Here is a 22903-nt window from a genome sequence, read left to right on the forward strand (position 1 = left end):
CCCCACTGCATACTTTAGAAAAAGAACCCCACACTATTCCAGATGGATGTCCTGATTTCCAGCTCGAGCTCAGCCCTCTGCATCATTTTTATCATTTCACATTAGTATACTTGGAGAAGAGCAGGGTTACAAATTCAAAACAAACAAACAAACCAATCCAAATGTATATTTGCTGTCCATGGAATTGTTGCCAGAGATTAGATAAAAATAGCCAGCATACTCTCCTATCCTGATCTTAAATAGCATTGTTTTAATATGACTGAAAAATGTTAAAATGCACTTTAAAAATAATTCTTTGAAGTACAAGAGAGTTATGATATTTTTTTTCTATGTCTTTTTTTAAGAAGGATTTCTATTACTTGAACACTGATAAAGGCAACAACCTGTATTATATTCGCAACTTTAGGTGTCACTGAAGACAGACCATGTCGTCAATTGCCTTGTCTTTCCATATGAGTCAGCAGCCAGTGGAAAACAAGTGAACAGAGTAACTTCACAAGAATGAGTCAAGTGAGGCCTGAATAACAGTCAGTGAAAATTTTCTATTTAGTCTGATTAAATACGGTAGGTTTAATCAATGCTTACTCAGTTCAAAGAAAATTGTTTCCTTCACAAAATACACTACAAAATAGTTAACCGGTTTTCCTGTTTACTTTTTCTACAACGTAAATTTGACTGTTGTCTGTACTGAACAGGAGTGGACTGCTAAACTACTTAAGTGTATGGTAACAGAACAGTTTAACATTTGGAGAGCTATTAAATCAGCTTAAAGCTGTATTTAGAACCTGTTCCTTCCATTATGAGGTAAAAGTTTGCCTCTCTCGTCCAGGACACCATTTGAAAACCTTTAGAAAACCAGATACAATCCAAGATCATACATTGATAAAAAATTATTGAGGCTCTCTTTATCATACAGGAAGTTACTTTCCATGTTTCTTTCGCAGGATTACTTCAATTGAGTTATTTACAATTCAATTATACAACTGAACTGCTGACAGTGATTTCTATTTACTTTCAGCCTCAAATTTAACAGAAAACTGAGGATTAATCTTCCTATCACAAAGCACTGAAGGGCCACCAGATAGACTATAACCAGCAGGTTTTTGCACGTGTATAGCTATCAATCTCCTGCTCCTGTGACAGTTTTTTAATATCTGTAATGTCTGTATATAATGCACTGCACTCTGAAATCAATCAAGTCCAGCTTTGCCATCATTCATCTGAGTAGGTAGTGCAGGTCAGGGTAAGGTATTAGGTAGGTACAGCAGCTTCATAAAGCTGGTTCTCTTTAAGCCACTTCTGTCTAAGGCTTACCTAACCCATTCAAAATTTGCTATTACAGCTAAATTACTACAAGCGAACTATTTTCTTTTCTTTAGTCATAAACATAACATTAAAAAAATCCTAGATGTATATCTCTTCATTTTAAAGCCTAGACTACAATAGTAAGAATAGCAGTCACTTACTTTAAGCTTTCATTAGAACATACAGCTTATCATTGACTACTCTGCAGGAGTTTAAATCTTAATTGCCCCATAAACTCACTCGGTACACACCATTCAGATGTAACAGCTAGCTGAAAGGATCCAAGTTTCTGGATCTAAATTTTAGCTTAGAGAAAGTACCTTACATAGACCACAATTGTGGCAACCTAGGAGTTATGATTTCTAATTGTTCAATCAATATAAAGAACCTTATGACACAAAGATTATCTTCTCAAGATAAAAGCAGAGGAGAACATTAAACAAAAAGACTGTATTTAGACTGTATTTAATTGTCTTTTTAACGCACCTGACCAACACAATCTGTGTATTTCCAAAAGCCAGTGTCTTTTCAGTAACCACTAAGTAGCAGCCTATTACACTGCACTGTGGAACATGCGATGATCAACACCCCTTTTTTCTGCAATAAATTCCATGAGTAATATAGACTCATATGAAGATGCAGTGGAGTGATTTTGGGTATCTATCTAAACTGTTGTACGTGAAAGATTGTATTGAAAGATTGTCCTTTGAACACGGCATGCAAACTTGTCTGGACAATTTGAAGGTACTTTTAAAAAGCGAGTTAAGAGCTGAATTTTCAGAGACATTACAGCTGCAGACAGATGCCTACCAACGTCTTCAAAAGCATCTGGTTACCATTACAAAAAAGCACAAAACTTGTATGGAACTGGTTTTGCACTAAAGGAAATTAGTTATCAGAAAAAAATATATGTTCATGTGAAAAGCAGAGCATCCTGATTATTCTGAAATAGGGAATGAACATGAAAAATACAATGCTGTGTGTTAGTAAGCCTTTTTTCCTTTATAAATGATATTAAAGTAGATTATTGTAAACGTGAAAAGTACTTGATACGTGATAAGATACGTGACAAAATAAAATGCTATATACATTTTCTTAAGAAAGTGATAATATTGATGAGGATAATAACTTTGCTAATACAGTTTGGTGGTGTAATATAAGGGATTGACCAGATAGAGTTAAGTGTTGGAATGGTGCTACTACACAGACCATTTCAAAACCAGGGGAAGCCAACGGATTAGATCAGACACTGTCCTGCTTGCCAGACATAAAGTAGATACACACAGATATTGAGCAGAAGGTGAATTTAGTTATTTGTAACAGTTTTTAAAGATTTCTATTTTATAAGTCTATAAGGAGAAATGCTAAGATTTTTGATAGTCGGATATGCTCGGTGCCGTCAACCAGTTTTTTCCCTCTTTTGTGCCTCGCTCACTGATACCTGACAGCCACAAAACCCACAACTCCATAGAGCAGAAAGCATTCAAGTGAGTCTGGCTCACACACCTGTTGGGGAGAAAATGAAAATCTCTAATTCATATTGAATTCATTTGCTGCATTCCAAAATTATTTGAAGGGTTTGGATGATAACAGTGTTAAAATTATTCTGCATTTTCTAGGACAAATCTGTTGCTGTTTTTCAAGGTTTCTTCCAGAGATGCAGGCTGTACATTTCTAATCATCAGTAACTACTTTGCTTTTAAACTTTCTTATCACAATACTGACTAGATCATTTGGAATATGAGACGACAAGGGAGCAAGCTTGCATACTACAGTAATTTTTTATACTTCACCTTCATCTATTTATGAATTTATTACAAAAAATATTTTTAAACATATGAAACCTGCTTTTTGTTGTGAATTTTAGCAAAGTAGTGGATACATTGTATTGTGTATCATTAAAAAGGTTTAATTAAAGTAAACATTTGGCAATTAATATATTTTATTGTTCTTTTATGCACATACCTGCTGTGGCTTATTATCAGAAACAAAATCAAATTTTAAGAAATTACATATCTTACTCTACAGTGCTGAATGGTCTTCTACTTTTACACAAGATAAGATCTAATGCACTCCTTATTAAACAAATAACAGTTAACTCTCTTCTTACCCTACAACTGCTCATAACTCACATAAAGGCTGCACATTAAATTTTTTTAAATTAGTAAGCTGTCCAACGTAACTGGCCAGAAGATGAAGAATGAAAACCAAAGCCCTCAATGTTGGAGAAGTGCAAATAACTTTTTCAGTTCTTACAATTAAGTGTAAACAATGTAGCTACAACTGTACCTTCCCAAGGCAACACTTAGATCCTGGATTTTATTTAATTGCTGTAAATTAAACAAAGCAACACCCCTTTCTCTTTGCTTGGCTCTTGAATTCTAACGTCAGTAGGTGAGCTAAGCAGGTTTTTAAAACCTGCATTTTGATCCACAGGAGTTACTTCGTTCTATATTCAGTCTACTATTTCAATAGCAGCCTCAGATACCAAAACAGCAATCAGTAGTTTTCAATGAAATGGCTGTGCTCTAAAGCTGGCTCCTTAGAGTCCTGGGTGTAGCTGAATTCATTAGTTATTCTCTGATGATGACATGTTCTTTACTACTGAAACATTCTGGATATAACTATACACGTCACTGGTGTGCACAGTGCTGTAGAGAATCAGCGTAAGAGATAAATAATGCAAGTGTCATGCTTAACATGCACCTACTCTTCGTAGGTATTGACCTTTTTTTTATATATATGTACTTCACATGTATTCTGCACATCTATAGTACAGTTTCTAAATCTCCGTGGGGAAAAAACTAACTTACCCCAAAAAATACAAAGGAAAAAGCAAGTCGTGAATTCCAAGGCTGTGATGAGACCAAATGTAACAGTTTATACAAAGCTGGGCTTCATTTATGTAAATTTGTTATTTACATTTCTGTAAATAATACCATTATTATAATACAGTCTTAGACTATAACATGTAGAACAGTTCTCTCTTATCTCTGTAAAATGGATGGCCTCCAAAAGCAAGTCTGTGTTTTCACAGCATATGCCAATGATGAGCTCGTCATATGTCACCTTGTATGAACCTTGGAACCTGCCTGTCTTGCTGCTAATAAGGTCTCACAATATTTCCAGAGCAGAAAGGACGCACACCTGTGTTGATATAACTAATAGTTTCATAGCTGCTTCCCAGGTCATCTTCCAAAGCACTCTATGACATGCAGAAAACACAACCCTGACTGACAAGGGAGCAACATGGGAAGCCAGAATCTGCCCAGGACACACTTAAGGACCCTTGAAAATGTGAACAGGCTAAACCAGTCATAAAAGGTTATGTGTAGGGGAAAAAAAAAACCCACACTGAAAAAAAAAAAAAACAAAACGCTGCTCTGATCTCTGCTGCCTGATCATTTGTAAGCATGTGTGGCAAATTAAAATACATATCATTAACAGGTCTCTCTTGGTAACTGGAACTTATTGTGGAAAATAACCGTGACAACTGTTTAGTTGGCTTTATTATTAGTGCACATGACAAACAGTTTAAAGGGACTTCTTAGTCACAATTCTAGAAACTCTTTCTTCCTTGAATTTTCTAGGAATGTGGAATAGTTTGGATGCAGGAGGAGATCTACACACATCACAACCATTTTTCTTTTCTTCTTAGTGAGGCAAAGTGGCTTTCATTAGGTAGCTTGCACCTGCAACAAAATACCCTTCTTTTTTTATAGTCTGAGTTCACTGAATGTTTTTTCTCCCCATCTATGGTTAGGAACTTAGCTGTTAAACCAGCAGAAAGCACATTCACATGTACACTTCCATAAAACAAGGCATGAAGCTCATGACCTGTTGAAAATCCATTTCTTATTCAGAGAAATATTCTTACCTATACAACAGGTGCTGCTTCTGCTGCAGAAAGAGGTCAAGAAATAAACCTGCAGCAAACCTAGCTGAGCCTTAAACTAAAACATGTTTAGCATGATCTTAGATTCTGATACTGGATTCTGAGCTTGGCATACAAGACCAACAAAATGCAAGGAGGAGAACTTCTAATTTAGACCAGCTGAGTCTCAGGTGGTCTTAATTACACAAAGTAAACCCATCTATGCTGTTTGGAGCATGTACTGATTTCTTTTATTCACAGAAGTGACTACAGAAAGACTCTTTTCTGAAACTTTCAACATACAGGCTGTTTCAGTCAACGTTGAAAACAGGATATATTTCATCACCCAAGAATTCATCCTTGTATAGACAAAAAATTTTAATACAAACTGTGTCAGATATGCAGTGTTGCCATACAATAAAGAACGTTATTACCCATTTCTGTTCAAGTTAGAAGCACACCATTGAGTTTTTAAGACACTTCTGTAACCCTGGCTTCTTGCCTATGACACTGAAGGAAAGAGATATCTACCTCTTTCAGCAATTGCCTTCTGCGTGCTGTGTTATTCAGGTCCCTGTTTCTATGTTCCTTTAATCCCCAGTGAGAGTAGGTGGGGGGACAAAATATTTACACTGCACTTGACATAACAACACGGCATTCTTCCTTTTAACCAGCACACAGAAGACAGGGTATATGCAAAGCTAAGTCAACCAATGCTTTGGGCTAGTTCACATACTTTTCACCTGCCTATGCAATTAAGTGTAATTTAAAGCAATTTATACATGTACATCAATTTCAAATGTACTTCTGCACTTCATACAGAACTATATTCAATCATTACAAAGGTGGACGTCTTGGTGCCACTACATGCAGATATTATGCTTGGAGCTGCACTCTGGACGATTAATTGACTCAACTGAGATTCAATCCTAGCTGTTGGGAACAAAAATAACGTACATTTGAAACGGCAAAGCTTAGCACAATGTTTCTGTGAATCATTTTGTTAGTATTCCTACTTTCCATCCATCACCTAGAAACACTTCTTTTTTTAACAGGAAAAAGCTGACAAAGAGCTGACATGGAAGTTCTGAAAATCCAGAGCTGAGAAAGCACGGCCACGGTACAATACCCATCTCTCTGTGAGTCCATCCACCCACAGACGGAACAAAACCCAAACGCTCCAGGGCCTTTCAGCTGTGCATCCTTTCCACGTTTTACAGACACAACCCTCACTGTGTCACTTCCACGCCACAGTTGCTTATTTTCTTGCTGAAGAAAGCCCAAACGATTGCCAGTTTTATAAAGCACACAAACCCCCTACATAAAACACAGCCCTTACTAAAACTGCGTATTTCTGATTCATCTGAAACCACCTACAGCAAAACTGGGGGGTGAACATATCTTTCCCAGCAGCTGGGAGAGTTTTCAAGAGCACCAAACTGAGCTCATCTCTCAAACCCCTGGGACACAGTTTCTCAGTCACTGACTGGAAAGTGCTCTGAACTTGTTTGAAACCAAGAAAGGGTGCGAATGAGAGGCACATAAAATTATGAATGAACACTCTCGCCTGCTATTTTTTAAGCATTTTGGCTTTTTGAGGGTCTGCCAAGCCCATGTTACCACTCACCAAGCTGGAGTTCAGTCCACAGAGTTGGAGAAGCTGCAATACCCCGAGCCTTGGAGAACTCGCGTGGGGGCAATGGTTTTGCATTTTACTACTTCTACAAACTGGGGGGACGGGGTGAAAAAAAAACAGAAAGGAAAATAAAAGACAAAAGGCAGGAGAGGGTGGCAGCACCGCCGCCCCTTTCCCGCCCAGCGCCGTGCCTCAGCCGCGAGCGCCGCCCGGCTGAGGTAAAGACAAGATGGCGGAGGGCGCCCCCCGCGGCCGCGGAGTGGGAACGCCGCCGGCGCCCATCGAGCCCGGAGAGTCCCATAGCAAAAAACAGCGAGTATCCATCAGAGCAGGTGTCTATCCCTTCGCTTCCCAAATGAATTCAGTTCTTACTGAGAAGCCCCGTATTTGTGTGTTTAAGACAAGGGAGTCTCCAGTCCCCACCTCCAGCTCCGGAGGTGGCTGGGGGAGCAGTCACACTGCGGCACAGGGGCTTTACCAAGGGTGAAAACGAGCTCCCACCTGGACATGGATTACACCAGGACTTTTCTGAACTTAATGCCTTTGAGAAATGCTTGTGACTTGTGCTCAGGCTGGCGAGGCTTTCAAAAAGGGCGTGCTGCTTAGAAGAACAGTTTATTTGTGTGAAAACCGACGGTAAATACCTATTACATCAGTTCACATTCATGCGAGGTGGGCTGGACAACTACATTTTCAAAGCTTTTTAGGAGACAAGCCTTCTCAGAGACCAGCCATTAATTTGGAGATTAATTACAACTGTCTTCCACTTTAAGCATTTCACTGTCTTCTGCCAAAATAACAGGTTAATTCACCAAAATGGCAAATAATCCCCTACAAAAACTAGAGATGGCAGTGGAGAAGTGAACCCAGGCCACGTGTGAAAGAAGACATCTTTGCACCTCCAACAAGCCCAGCCCAAACCCCACGTACATTCTTCTGTGTTCCTCCTGAATCTAACAGATCCTGGACTTAAACACCTCAACTCTGCCAAAGTGTGTGGTCCTGGATGGGTACAGCTGCATGACTGTTCTAGTTGGATCAAGGCGTCTTCTGATCACCTCCACTTGCTCTGCAGAGTGGTCTCCAAGCTCATCAGCTGGATTCCCACCGGATGAAGCCTAATGAACTCCAACAGAGGGCTAAAAATTGTATACTGGGCTTAAATAGGACACTGACAGTAGCAACAATATCTTTCAAGGTTAGTGAAAACATTCACTTCAGAGGGTCTTTTTCAATACAAACAGCCGTCTGTCAGTCCCACCGCATTGCAGAGACTGCGTTTTGTCTCCTACTACTGATGAAATATGTTTAATTTTTCTAGATGCGATTCATTTACATGATATCACAGCATATACTCACATTTGTGTTGCTGAAGAACAAAAGACATGGCAACAGAAGTTGTCCCCGAAAATAAATTATTGAGCAGTTTATGGAAAGAAGTAACTTACTACAAAATACTGCAACAGATTCTTGTGAATTACTCACATCTTTCAGACAAGCTGCCTGGATATGATATTTTACTAAAAAGTTCTGCAATTTGAAAAGATTATTCCATAACAAGTAGTATCAATATAGCAGACTGATTTCATAAACATAGGATGTACTACAAAATACATTATTCCTTTTCCTTAACAGTATTCAAGTTTTTACACGATAAACTTAATTTTAAATGCAAGTATTTTTTAATATCGAAAAGGAGATGCCTGAAAAATTGTTTTTCTTAAAATACAAGTTTCATACATTCCTCTAACTTCAATTTAATTGAAAAATGCTTCTAAAGAAAAAAGTGATACTGAAGACAACACGTGATTGGAATTCAAAATATTGTTAATTTTGTATTAGCACAAATAAGCACAGGATATATTTTTGAAAGGCGGTTTTTGAGGGATCTTTTTATATAGAAAAAAAAAAAGGTACCAAGAACAAAAATACTACCATGCAAACAAAGGGCAAGTTCTACTTACAAGAAGATCCTCAGAAGTATTTTTAAAAAGTTATTTCAGTGAGCTATTTCTGTACATATTCTGAAACACGTGTTTCAACAGTACATTTTAAACTTGAAAGAATTATTGTAACATCCAATAGCTTACCTATGTTATGACTGAAATACACTGAACATGTGGTAAATATTGTCTGTTTCAAACAGGTAAATGTCAAAGCTGAAAACACATGAAAGAATGAAAGTGACAATCCAGGTAAGAGGACATTCAAAGAAAGGAGAGCAAAAGTTAAGACAGGGTCTTAGCCTTTTTCTTACCTAATATAATATTAATTTATCTCACTCTTAGCTGAATAATTAGAAAGAACATTTTACTAAACTCAGTTTTCCTTAAGAACTCTGATAAAAAGCACCTTTCCAGTACCAGAGACTGAGATTTCTTCCAAGGATTTCCACACATCATTACTAACAAAGAATCGCTGAATTTCATTTTAAAGGTTAGAAATTACAGTGCTAACTCAGATGCAATGTTTTATGACACTTCTAAAAAAAAAAAATCTTATTTGTACCACTTCCTGAGTGAACAGGAAGTGAACAAAATTCAAAGACTTAGAAGTCTGTCAGTGTAGCATCTTCATTTTTAAGACGTTAAATAATAATATAATGAACAATGTCTGCTTTTTGAGCAGTCACATTAATAAAAAGATAAAGAGGACAACTCTTTTACTGGAATTTGGTGTTGAGTAATGCAGGTGGAATGGAAGGTTTGCTGAGTCACATAGTAGCACCTTGGCACAAATATTTTCACCAGAAATTGAAGTGTAAACTGGAGTGGGACTCCCTGAGGGAGGAACACACATGCTTTTTCTACTTTTTGCTATACTACTAACACCAGTAATACTTCAAAATCCTAACTGTGGTGTAATTACTCAGTGCACATAAACATTGAATATGTCACCAAGGAAGCAGGTTGCTTTCAGGCTCTAGAGCTAGAGCTATGTATGCTGCGTGGCTGCAGTACTAATTAGGGAATACACAATCTCATTCCCATGTAGCTAGCTCACCCCTGCAGTGAAGTTGTGGGATTAGCTAGCAGGTGGATGCTGTGGGGTTCTTCATCTTTGCCAAAGGCTCCAGGTAAACATCCTCAATGGTAACTCACTATACTCCTTCAAATCCTTCCTTAAAAATTTAGTTTTCCTGACATCTCACCAAAATATTTGCCTAGCTCACTGACATAGTGCAAGTGTTTACCACACTAACATTTCTCTTTCGTCTTTTATAGTAATACCCATATATATTAACTATCTGTGTCCACCACCTGTGCCAACAACTGCCTATTTTTTGTTTTGTACTGATGCAGCTCCAAATCTAATGGCACCCTAGTCCGCTATTGGGACTCAGTCATACATTCATACGAAGAATCACGTTAATGACAGCTCCAGCAGACTCATCGGGCAACATTCACACCCCTGCAACGCAGACGCAGCCTAAATGGTCTAAGAGGAATACAGCCTAAAAACCTGTCTTCCTTTCAGTTAAAAACAGTATCAGTCTGACAGTCAAACAATATTTGTTTTCTACATATGCATTATAAGTTAATGTTTCCACAAGGGACAAAATTTAAGAAGTATATAGACAGTTCCTTCATGAACCTTTTCAAGTGTTCATGTATGTTTGGGGGGCAGGGGAAGAAGAAACAAATTGAACATTTTCTGTTCTGCATCAACTTTCACATTTTTATTCCTTGCTTCACTGACAGCCTGAAACCGCTTCTGGTAATCGTTAAAGAGCTCTGCAACATGCTTCAGTATTGAAACAACGCAACTTCAGTCACCCTGACATTTTACAAAACTACAATCCTTACTTCGAAAGATTTGGCATACTTTGCAAATGGTTGGCGTATTACAGGAAAGCACTAAAGAAACAGGTATATATCTGTTTATTGTAACAATTAAAAAAGGCAAGAATGTGCTGCTGTAATACTTTCCCAGTGAAGAAACAGGAAATACAGTGCTAGAGCACTGTCCTTAAACTGGGTCCAGCAAGATACGTTGAAAGCTACTTACGAAACATTATGAGTGAACGAATCAACAATCCTGATAGCAGAGAGGGGGATTACAGCGGTTTGCAAATGGAGAAAACACAAAAACAACAAAATCTGACTTTATAGCAGCAATGTTCTCCTCATGACACGAGCTTTCAGATTTTGATTTCAGGACAATAAGCAGTGAAGAAGCTGGCCAGGAGGTCATTTCACTTTATGCCACCATCTCTCTTACCAATGCTTTTAAGCCAGCATTCTGCTAGTTTTGCAAGAATTTGGGAAAACTGAAGACCCACAGATTTTTGTTTGTACAATTTCTAATTTGGAAAAAAAAAAAACCAACAAACAAAACCAAACCCAACCATAAAAACCCAACTAGCCCCCAAGGTGATGTTAAGTGATATTTGTATGTGAGTTGGCTTTGTTTTTAAGCACACTTAATTGGCTTATGTTTTCTAAGGTTCTGTCACAAGTGCACCATATACTCTGTTACAACAAATTAACACAAAAATATTTTCAAAGGCATCTTTTGGATGAAAATGTTTAAAAGTATTTTATAAAAATAACATAAATTACTTTTTTTTTTAAAAAATGAACAGCTATAAAATCCACGAACCAAACAACATATAACACTGACACAAGCTGAAATATATTACACTCAAGGCCGGTTAATCACCACAGTGGTATGAGGCTTCAAGTAAATTACTAGGCACTTTTTGCCCAAACAGTAGTCACTCACTCAGTGGAAAAGTCCAACTGACACAAACACCTGAAACATAATTGCTAAAGCTTTCTAATATTCTAAATTCCTCAAAAAAAAGTGCAGATAAAAGGCAAGGACAAAAAGGCCAGGTATTACGCCACACAGGGCACCCGCTGCTGGACGCTTTCCTTGCATCACTGTGCTCAGCTCAGTTGGAGTTCCAAAAATGGCATTAACAATTCAGCCCTCTCCATCTGACATGGGCTTCTCTATTAAGGCTTTACATGTCGGAGCAGCGAGAAGCAATAGCAGCTCCAGACACATGACAAAAGAGATAAAAATTAAGGCTGCAGTGTTAAACGTGAACAGGTACAGAGCAGCAGAAGAGACATGAACTTCGCTCTAATCTGAAAGCGCACTCCATTACTTGCAGAATAGCAGGCAGTAACACGTTGTGCTCCGTACTGGCCAATTTGTCATTGTCTGAATGACCCCAACACCACAATCCAATATCCTCAAGATCCCTAATACCTAGAAGCTAAATCTTCAAGCAAACAGAAGAATGTACTGTCATGTGGGAATTTAAGTGCCACTAACATGAAAAACTGCTATTAAAATACCTAACATAATGAATAGGAGGACAATAAAGGGCAACTAAAGCAAGAAATTACATGTGTCAAAGTACTTAAAAAAGCATTACTGATATCTGATATACTTACATTAAGTATATTAATATACCTAAATGCATTAATATACTTCATATAAGATTGTATTAAAAGTTAAAAATTTTAGAAAGCATCAGTTTGTGGCATGATTTTAAAGCAGTTTGCTTTTTGGGCAGAAAAGCATAGCACTGAGTAGTCCTTAAGAAATCACGTCATCTCAATTAGGTGCAAAGTTCTCCAGCTGGAAGACCAGGTCTACGGCAGCATCAACATCTGGTACAATATGATCTGGTTCTACTAAACCGGGCTCAAATCTAAAATCTCTGTGGCCGTGGAATACCGTTTCAGTGATGCTCTCCCTGGTATCCAAGGGTACCTCCGTGTGAGGGTTGTAAACCCCGGTACAAACCAGAACAGACCTACAGCGGGCAGCAGCTGCGGACGCTAATTCATTCTCCCAACTGTTGTCTATTTCGTCATCCTGAGAGAGAGCGGCAGATCCACTGCCACCAGCAACTTTGGCCTGAATCCGTGATTTTGAACCTTTTCTGGAGTTCTCTTCAAGGTAGCGGTTGTAAAGGTTAGCACCATAGACATCAGTCATGAGATTATCTCTGGAAATAGAAGAAGAAAGTTTAGTCAGCAGTGCAGTTTTAGTTGTCAAATTTCGATTGTATGAAAGACGTTTTTATGGTTTCGATGTAACAGTTTATTTTATACTTTACATAACTTTCTGTGGAAGTATGGAGATAGGAAGAAATCCATTCCCATAGCTATTTAATCACACCATTTTCATTAAGCATGACCTACGAGTAACTCTGCACATTGAAATTGCAGAGCAGGGCAGGGGGAGGGGAAAATCAAGGATAGGTATTAGCAGTCCATGAATGAGCTGATTGTATTCCCAAACATCTTGGAGATTCTGAAACAGTCTTTAATACAATACAGCTTTATCTTTTTCTATGAAAAGGATTCTATGATGTGACAGCATGCACAGTAGCATATGACCGAGCTTAACGACCTCACAAATAAATTCTAGCTCTGCATTCCCTAATAACTATCATTCACTCAAAGCTTGTTGGTGTTTTATACCAGTAAAGCTAACAAAACAAACCACCCATGCAAATTCTTTTTGTTAGATTTACACAGCCTACTACAAAAATTAAACAAAAATAATAATAAAAAATCCTGAGAAATCTTAGTCGCGTATAAACCACTTTTTGTGCTTCTACAGAAATTACACATAGAAACAGCAAAGTATTATTAATTTTTGAAGATTAGAAACAGCAAGGCTCAAAAACATTACAAGTACATTGCAACACCAAGAACATTAGGTGGTCCTAATGGTGTGAGAAACAAAGCAGTAAGAGTCGTGTATTTTTCATTGCTGATATTTATGTCGCGAGTGATTTCCTGATGAACTCATTAGGCTTATGGTATCTTACCCGACAGCATAAAGAGTCTGAATGGGTTGCTTCCATTGCCTTTCTGCTGCCTGAGCCCTGATGAGGTATTCTGCGTACTGGTAGGTCAGTTTACTGGGTTTGCCCATTAAGGCCTCATATTTCAGCTCTTTGCCAGTGATCTTCTTGTAAATGTTTTCCAAACAAACCATGAATGTTCCATGCCCAAACCTACACAGATATAAAGATAAATCAAATTATATTAGGTACACATAAAAAAGCAAGGCTTTTTTGTTTCATGATCTTTTAGTAATAAATCACATCCTGTAACTATAAAATTTCCCTCCATTTGTATGCACATTTCCACAGATGTTTTACTGAAAATCAAGTACTGATTAGCTGAACAATAAAGACCACAACAAAAACGTGTTATTGGCAGAGCGCTACAGACTTACCTATTTTTAAAATGTTGCAATGGTTTGTGTTAGTGTTACTTGCATTTAAGTAGATACCCTACTTACAAAAGTGATGCTTCTTGAAATAATGCCTAGCCCGTGATGTACTCTCTGCAGTGATCTAACAGAACCAGCCAAATTCACAAAGAGGAGGAATGGAAAATGAAAGTCAGACAGAAGGAAAATTAATATCTCTTTAAACACAAGAGTATACCAAAGCCCACTTGTAATATGGAAACAAAAACACTTCATGGGTTTCTCTAAAAAACGGGATGCAAAGGAGGATCAAGGAACAAACTCTAATTTTACAGCATGCTTTTGATAACTCAGTTATTTTGATCAAGGTAGAAACAGTGATGATGGGTCAACCACCATGCCAGTAAATCAGCAATTTCAAAGACGTAATCTCAAGATGAAAAAAGCAGTTTTACTTCATTACTGGGTGTGATATTAGGGATGAACTAATATGTATCACTTGAGAAATACGGAATTATCAAAACCACAAAAGAATAAAAGGTTCTATATACAATAAATAACACATCGTTCTTAAAAAGATCTGCTAAGTAACTTCTAATGCACATAGATTAGTATAGCTGCTCAAACCAGGTATCTACAGCCCAAAAAAACCAACACCAAAACACCAATATAAAGAGCATCAGAATGCAGGAGAAATACACGAGGTGCACTAATAGAGAAATTAAATCTCTTGTGGCCTTGAAATCAAAATAGTCTTTTAAGGAAAAAAGCTACAAAGGAGGAGGCAGCTGTAGCACTTTTAAATGTGGTACAGAATTAGCTTTTCTGAATTCTGAGTGAAGCCTTCGTTCCCTTTCTCCACCCTGTTTGTTGCTTTATATTATGAATTACCATTAAATAAGCATAAAATTTTTTCCAGTAATTATTAGCAACAGCTTAAAACAACTTAGTCGTGCCATTGTATTCCAGTAGTGAAGGTAACAGCCTTGAGAGATGTAAACTTGTCATACTGTCAAACTCAAATGAAAAAAAAAAATGAACTTTATACTGGATCTTTCCCAAAGGACACAACTGAAACTGAGGATCTTGTTCACTGTAGATATATTGGTTGCCTTACACTTGCCTGAAACTATCACACATAGGTATTTTGCCAACATACTAATTAGAAACGGTCTTTGCATCCAAGTAAGGGTATCTGCCAAGGTCTTCAGCCCAAGATCAAGGCAGCAATCGGGTCACAACAACAACAATTTCTATTTCGGTGTATGTTCAAATTTTAGACTGGGGGAGGAGAGAGGAAACAAAACTATCAAAGAACTACCTTCTATTAAAAACAAAATCCAACAAAACCCCTATCGGAGATCATGCCACCTTGCAATGTGTGTTCTACTTGTTTTTTCTCATGTTCCTTAAAGCGCTCACTACGTTGCCCTCAGCTCAAAAACGTTTTCTGCTGTCACCTAGCAGGGTCAATTCCTTACCCTACTAGCTGTAGGGTGGAAAAAGAGAAATACCAAAGAAAGACCTAATGAAATTAAACAATGGCCTTGACAATTTTTTCATTTTTGTCTTTCAACTGAGACTCTGAGGCCCTCAGACAAGAACCTGTCTTTCCTCACTCTTCTGGGAACGGGAAACAAAAAGGTTTAGGGCTTAAAGCAGTTTTTATCTTGAGTAACCGACTTCCTGAATGCAATAATGTGGACAGTAATAAGGCAGCCCTTGCTGCAAGTGCATTGCTTTAGAGACCTCGTATTCAAAGCCGAGACCTACTGTGAAACTATCGCAGGCATTTTGTATAAAAGTATTGACTCTGCATTTTACTGTAGAAATGAGGAAACCCAAAATATATCACGATGGACACACGTGTTATAATTGGACTTACCTTGGGGACTGTGCTTCAGCCACCCACATCAGATCCATGTTACATGCAAGTACGGGAATGTGAGGGTCGTTTTCATGGCAGTAGGGATTTCCAGGGTAGCCGCTTGTCAGCAGAACATCTATGATCAGCTGGAGGTTGGTCTCCCATCTGACTGGCTCCCCAAACAAAACAACAGCTACGGGAACAGGAATTACAGACAGAGTTATGGAATTAGTTAACAGGGCACCAAATCTCTGATGCTAAAACTTGGTCTAAAGAAACTGAACAAGTAATTTGATTTAACCATGAACTAATGTAATAGTCACATTAACTTAGGGTTTTTAATAAATTCCATACCCATTTATTCACAGAATATCTCAAAATATCCCACTGCAAAATCTACAGGTTTAAGAATTTTTTTTATTTTTTTATTGGCTAAGTTTCTCCATAGCACCATAAAACGTTCTAAAAAACCCCATAAAGTTCTAAATTGTATTTCTATGTCTTTCATACCTTTGTGAATTCCATATTTACATACAGTATTTAAATAATCCATCAAAGATGTTATTTTGTTAATCTTAAAAAAAAAATTGAATGTTGTTTATAGACATTTTTCTGGTCTCCAGCCATAATCTGACTCAGATTTTTTTAAATCCAAAAGTCCAGTTTCTACTTTCCTGCAGTTCAGAAGAGACGAGGGTGAATACGGTCTGCTGAAACAAGATGCTTCTACTACAACTCTGAAGCGACCATCCTGCCCACCGTACGAACAAGACTGACTGTTGGTGAACATATCAGTTCATTCCTCATTTTTGACAGGAAGGCAACAATAGCCTGTTAAGGGCAGATGAAGAGGAAAGCAAACCTCCCCTGTCTTCCGAAACTTCAAAAACACATGGCTGAAAACCACACACATTAAAAAAATAGCTTTATCACTCATGATACATTCCAAATTAATGATAGATGTCATTAACACGGAAATTTTAGAATCGCCTCAGCCAACTTTTGAAGGAAATTCTAATTATAAAGAAAAGTACAATAAATATATTTCACCTATCAAAGGATAGTTGCAAGTTAAGTAAAGATAACTGACCCTCAATCTTGGGAAGCTCCACAGCAGAGGGGTACTGCAATAAGAAAAAAGTAAACGTTTTCTACAAGATTAAACATTTACTACTATTTTTAACAGAATTATTTCAAGTATAGCTCCCACAGTTACCTTGTGCAACACTGACAGGAAACACACTCTCTATTTTGGTATATACCTGACGTCAGTTTACTTAGAAACTCATTTCAATTGTGAAGTGAATCTCATGGCAAAGGGACAGCAAATTAGTGCGTTCTACACTCGCTACCCTCCTACATTTATTTAACTTCCTCTGGCAAGCTATAAAGTTTCAGTTGTTTAATTTACTGGTGTATGAAAGTATGGATGTTTATTTTTTCCACAGGAGTAAGAGGCCTCTAGTATTAACAAGACATTTGAAAAACAGGTTTTGAAATGTATTTCAAACACTCTACGAAAGAAAAATACATTGTCTAACACATAATATATTTGCTAGACAAATAAGAGTTTGTACTTCATGATTTACTCCCTATGGTGGCAAGTACATTAACAGTTTCTTGAACTCCTGCATCCGCATGGTTGAGAAGCAAAGCAAAAGATGACACAACTGAGTCAGGGATTCTGTGAACCACAAAGAATTTCTTGACAAATCCACTCTACGTACTGACCCTGAATACGTACAATACACGCATGTATTTACTGTGTATGTATTCACTTATTTTTGAAATTCTGCACAATTCAGTTGAAACCACACTGTATGTACTGTTAGTATGTTTAAATAATAGTATCAACAAGCGAGGGGGTCCTTTGGAGAAAAAATAATTCTCTACAAAGCATTAATTTACAATACAAGCAACCTCAAAGCCTAGAAACAACACCAAGACAACCCTATACTGAAGGAAAAAGCTTATTTTATCTTCCACATATCTGAGGAAGCTAATACACCTTCCAAGACAGATTTTGAATTAAGTATCTGTACCAAATTATAAGGTTTCCCACAACAGTAAGTTACACAATCAAAGATTAGGGTAAAGGATTACTACTGATAGCAAAAAGTCTATCGTTGTTCTTGAAAATGCTGTAATAAAACAAATAAAGAAGTGGAAAAGCAAAGTCACAATACAATGTAAGAACAACAGCACTAGACACATAGTTTAAATATTGACCCCTATTACAGAATGTCATCTAATGAGCAAACAAAGAATTTTAAAAGAAAAAATACTCACTCACCAGAACATTGGGCCTCCTGTCATGGTCAACTACATCTAGCAAAGGGTGTTTCTCCCGCAATGTTTCAATGGTAATAGGCTGACAGAAACCAAGGCTGGGAAGATACCAGTTAAGGATACAGAACTGCTTATATTACAAGATTTTAAAAATCGGTAATTCCACGTTAACAATTTTAACATAAGCAGTTTATCTGGTAAAGCAAATTTAGGAATCAAAGCAACATATCAAAGACTGACTTTTTCTTCTGTGAGATAAAAAGATGATCATCCCATTATTTATAAATGGGAGACCCATGTGTCCGAAATCTTAACCAGAAATTATACATAAATCTTGCTCAAAATATGAGATGAAAAGCAAGAGCCACTCCAGACCTCCAATACTGCAAGATCATCTTTACATAAGCACAAAAAGGCGTTTATCTGGCAGCAAGACAACATCTTGTGTAATTATTACAGGAAAGAAATATGAGCCAGTTGAGGAAATAATACTGTCTCCACAGACTGTGCTTTCCTTAGGCCGTTACGGCTGCAAAGGTATTGCCAGATAAACACTGTAACGCTCCATCTCTGCGAAACGGTGGACTGACCCATCAGGTTTAATTACTCTCTACGAGTAGTTAAGATAAATAGCAAAACACATCGGAAAAGGAAAGGACCAAAAGGGAAAGAAATAACCTCCTGATTTGCACAGTACTTCTCTTAAATCCTGATTTAAACTTAGTTAACAATAGGTAATCAAAGTACAACTGCTCATTTGTGTAAAAAGCGGTTGTGATGCTACTCTCAATACTAAGGTGACATCTTACAACGCAAATGAAAATAAGAACTACTTAAATATATCAGTTATGCAAACTAAGCCACCTGATTTTGTATTGGAATTAACATCTCGGCCATTCGTAAAGTTATTTTAAAATAAAAGACTATCCCGTATGAAAATGCTATCTAACATAAATACACTTCTTATATTTCGTATTCAGTCTTGCAGTATACTTTTCTTAGCCATACCTAACAAATTTTGACAGTTAACTGGAACGTTCCTTCAATAACTTTTTCTCATCTTTGTATTTGAAATAAAGCTTACACTTCAAAGTCGCATATACATTTTTTACAACTTATTATTTACACGAACTTTGGTTAAAATCCCAATAAAGGAGGAAGTGCAGAAGGGAGTTACTGGAAGCATGAGCGAAGATTATGCAAAGGTTAAGGTCATTAAATTACAGTTTGAAGCTTTGATACCATCGTTACATCAACATCATTTAAGTTCTTTTTGGCAGTTAGTATAGAAGCGGCTACTGAGCTAAAAGTCAGCTGTGAGAAATAATAGATAGAATGCCACGCTCTCATCCTTGAGAGATGTGCTCCCCTTTGTGCTACAGTGCCATTTACATACAAATAAAACAATAAAAAAAAAAAAAATCTTTCTCTTTTTTTCCTTCCCCATTAAAAACAGATAGAACGAAGTGAGGCAAATATCAACACACCAACCATTTTCAAAACATAAATTTGGCATCATAGTAAGAACTACCATTGCCTATTACTGGATGTATAGTGTTGAAATATTAGTCGTCCTTTGATCCACAGGATCCCCTGAACTTGATTAAGGAAAATACAGCTTGCAGTTAAGCAGCAGTTTGGTTTGTTTGTTTGTTTGTTTTAAAGATACTCTTGAGCAATATCCAGAAGCGGTCCTTGTCCAGATACAAGCACACATTTTTCATGGTAACGTTTGAACATCCGCAGAGGACTGTGTGACATCATCACCTGATCTTGTGAAATCTGTTTGGGATTTAAAAACAAAAGGAGTCTGTTGGTTTTCAGATAAGTTATTCGGATGTAGATTTTAATTAACAGGTGTGACAAATTCTATGAATTACACAACATATCATTTTCTCAAACCCTACCATATCATTTTCTCTTGAGTTTCACAGACCACGTAGTGATAATATGCCAGAAAAAAATACATTCCTGACAAAGCATCATACATACCCCTTTCAGCTGCCAGAATTATTCTATTGAACATGAACACAAGGTTTTCTCTCCTAGTTTTACAGAATTGCCAAATTCATTTAGAAAACAAACAGGGAAGAAGAATCATAAGTACCCCAGTTCTAACTGTGGTACCTGCGCGAAACTGCAGTATTGATTTAATTGTATGGGAAGACCTTCACTTTTTAGTTTACGTATCCCATTGCTTCAATAGTTATAAAAACAGTAAAATTACTATCCTGGAAGGATGCTATTATGAATTGCTACCTATCACCTTTACAGATCTTAAAAATAAAAAAATAAAAAAAATATATTGAGATCTTATTTTACCCATGACACGCAGGATTTTATTGATACAGATATGCTCACATCTGCTGGCCCTTACTGAAACAAAAGGCACTGCAGAACGAACTTTATGGCTTTATCTTAGCAATGCTCAAACACAGGCTCCAACAGTGGAGAAGTCCTACTGCCTGCAGCGCCCACAAATCACGGGGAGTAAGGTTTTATATAAAATAGAAGCAGGAAGGTCCCATCTTGCACATTATTACAGAGGACACTCAGCTCGCTAGAGCAGTTTCATATTATTGGCACATGCTTTCGTTATTCAGAAGGAGAAGGCAAGATTTATTCCCACAATAAGAACGTTGCAAAGACCATTACCATTGTTCCATTACCATTGGAAAAATCAGTACTTTTACCAATGGCAATACCATTAGCTTTAGACAGCATTTTTTATCATACCTCCAGCAAAGCATTTCCGAGAGCTTAAGGGCAAAAGAAAACTGATTTAACTGAGCAGCATTTAATGGAAGTTAATACATTTGACACACTCACCGTAAGTAAAAAGCTAAATAACTAAGATTTAAGCTACTCACTGGAACTCCCAGCAGATGAGACAACTGATCAGCTTTTTTCTGGCGAAGGCAATCTCCTGCATTGGTGACGAATACTACAGGCACCAAAAATTGTCCCTGAGAATTCACTAGCTTTTGAAAGGCTGTTTTTGCAGCAGGAATCGGAGTCTTTCCTCGTACCAGTACCCCATCGATGTCAAAAAGAAAACCAAAGGATGGCAGCGTGTTGAGCTGTAAGAAGGAATTGAAAAGAAAGAGTACATCAGTTATGCCCTTACTTAGGCCCATTTGATAAGGCTAACAATAGCTAACGCCTGGTGAAGAGAGACGCCTCCGTAGAGAAGGAATGGATCTTTAACTTTGTGCATTTTCATGTGCCTTACAGACATATTCATACACTGCAATACCTACTGTGACAAAAGAGCACTGCGGCTCCCATTTCCTTATGCATACACCTTGCTTTCCACCTTTGTGTTCCTTGTTCCACCTTGCTTTTTGAGTAGTTCCACAACATTTCAGAAGACTGGGACAAATTGAGTTAAATTGATAAAAAGGGGTACAAAATACATGCTGCTGCGCCAGCGAATTGTGCTTTTGATTGATTTATCCCCACCTTATTTCACAGGTAATTTCAATGCACAGAATACTAACAAAAAAGACTACTAACAAAATAAACAAAAGTCTCTTTTTCAGCAGCAGGTAGGTCTTGAATGCAAATGTTGTGCTTGGCTTGGTTTTAGATACTAAAACTGTCCCTACTGTCACTTACACTTTTCTGCTCCACAACCAGCGTTGACTACAGCTGGGTGTCTGTTGTGCTCCTTAAACATCGCTTCAGCTGATTCTTAAGTTTTATATACGGCAAACTAATGCCCATGGTTAAAGGTAGCACCTCCTTAAACAAAGATGCTGTTTGAGTTACTAAAATTTATCTCACTGCCTGCCTTTGAAGAAGTGAACTGGCCGTTAGGAGCCCAGAAAGGGAGCGCGGGGGTAAGAGGGGGTAAGAGAGATGAGGAGGGTGATCAGCCAAAGGCGTGGAGACAGAGAGAGGACCGTTGAGCAACGAAACCGTTACTAAATAAGGCTGGAAAAAGACGGACCAAAAAGGGTCTATAATCTAAACACCAGTTCTCTCCTACGCCTCAAATGGAATCAAGGGCTCTTGGGATTTATGATCCCCTCTTTCAGTTCATCAGGAGGGGGAGATGAAGCGCCAGGACTGACCATGATGGGGAAAACAGGCGCAGAGACGGATGCGGGACAGGCTTTGCTGTTCCAGGTGTCTGAGGGCAAACCAGCCCACTGCTCTCCCCGGGCAGGGAGAAGGGCGTTTTGCCTACTTAAGCAGCACTTTGTTCCTCATCAATTATTCAGCTGCTGCATTTTGCCCGCAGCTGGGCACAGCACAAAGACAGATGCTGCCCCTGCCATCGGGAAGGTGAGGGAGCTACAGACACTCCTCGACACACCGGCTCTCGCCGCTGCCAAAACCGGGCACACAAATGACATTTGGAAAGCCAGGAGTCTGAGCACATTCCCTGACAGAGCCCAGTTTAATCAAGCCAACACTTCAAATGTATTGCAATATTGCTGACTTTAATTAGGCAGTTGGGTTTTGTGCAGTTTTAAACGCAAGTACCCCCTCGAAGCGCTCTGCTTTCTCCCCTCGACAGCCGTCAGCCCTCTCTTTGACAACAGAAACCCTGCAGCCGCTGTCTCCAAATTGTCTGCGACGGCTTCATCGGAAACAACCCCACTGCTCCCCAAATGAGCTTGCAGGCTGGCTGATAAGCGTACGCTAATTATCTCAGGCTTCGGGGACTGGTACGGGAGATTACTGGAACTACGCTGTAATAGTTTCATAGTAAACACAGCTTTAAAAAAAAAAAGTA

The 22903-nt window shown here is 38.0% G+C and overlaps 1 protein-coding gene across 3 annotated transcripts in view; it reads right to left on the reverse strand.

Annotated features, from left to right (window-relative positions):
• LOC134521498 (haloacid dehalogenase-like hydrolase domain-containing 5) overlaps positions 1–22903 on the reverse strand; it is a 32465-nt gene that overhangs the window by 8905 nt on the left and 657 nt on the right. Inside the window, exons 2-8 of one of the 3 annotated variants that reach the window (XR_010072796.1) lie at positions 21030–21239; positions 19829–19941; positions 18164–18257; positions 16961–16994; positions 15889–16063; positions 13615–13803; positions 6807–12783 (exon numbers count right to left, since the gene is read on the reverse strand). Coding sequence is in view for 2 of the 3 variants with exons in the window: in XM_063348030.1 (XP_063204100.1) it covers positions 12387–12783; positions 13615–13803; positions 15889–16063; positions 16961–16994; positions 18164–18257; positions 19829–19941; positions 21030–21296 (1269 nt within the window). In the remaining variant the exon portion in view is untranslated. Of the gene's footprint in view, positions 1–6573; positions 12784–13614; positions 13804–15888; positions 16064–16960; positions 16995–18163; positions 18258–19828; positions 19942–21029; positions 22886–22903 lie in introns of those variants that run through there. The other 2 variants (XM_063348028.1, XM_063348030.1) reach the window with 2 other exon arrangements.

This window comes from Chroicocephalus ridibundus, chromosome 10 (genome assembly GCF_963924245.1).
Source record: "Chroicocephalus ridibundus chromosome 10, bChrRid1.1, whole genome shotgun sequence".
Classification (NCBI taxonomy): domain Eukaryota; kingdom Metazoa; phylum Chordata; class Aves; order Charadriiformes; family Laridae; genus Chroicocephalus; species Chroicocephalus ridibundus.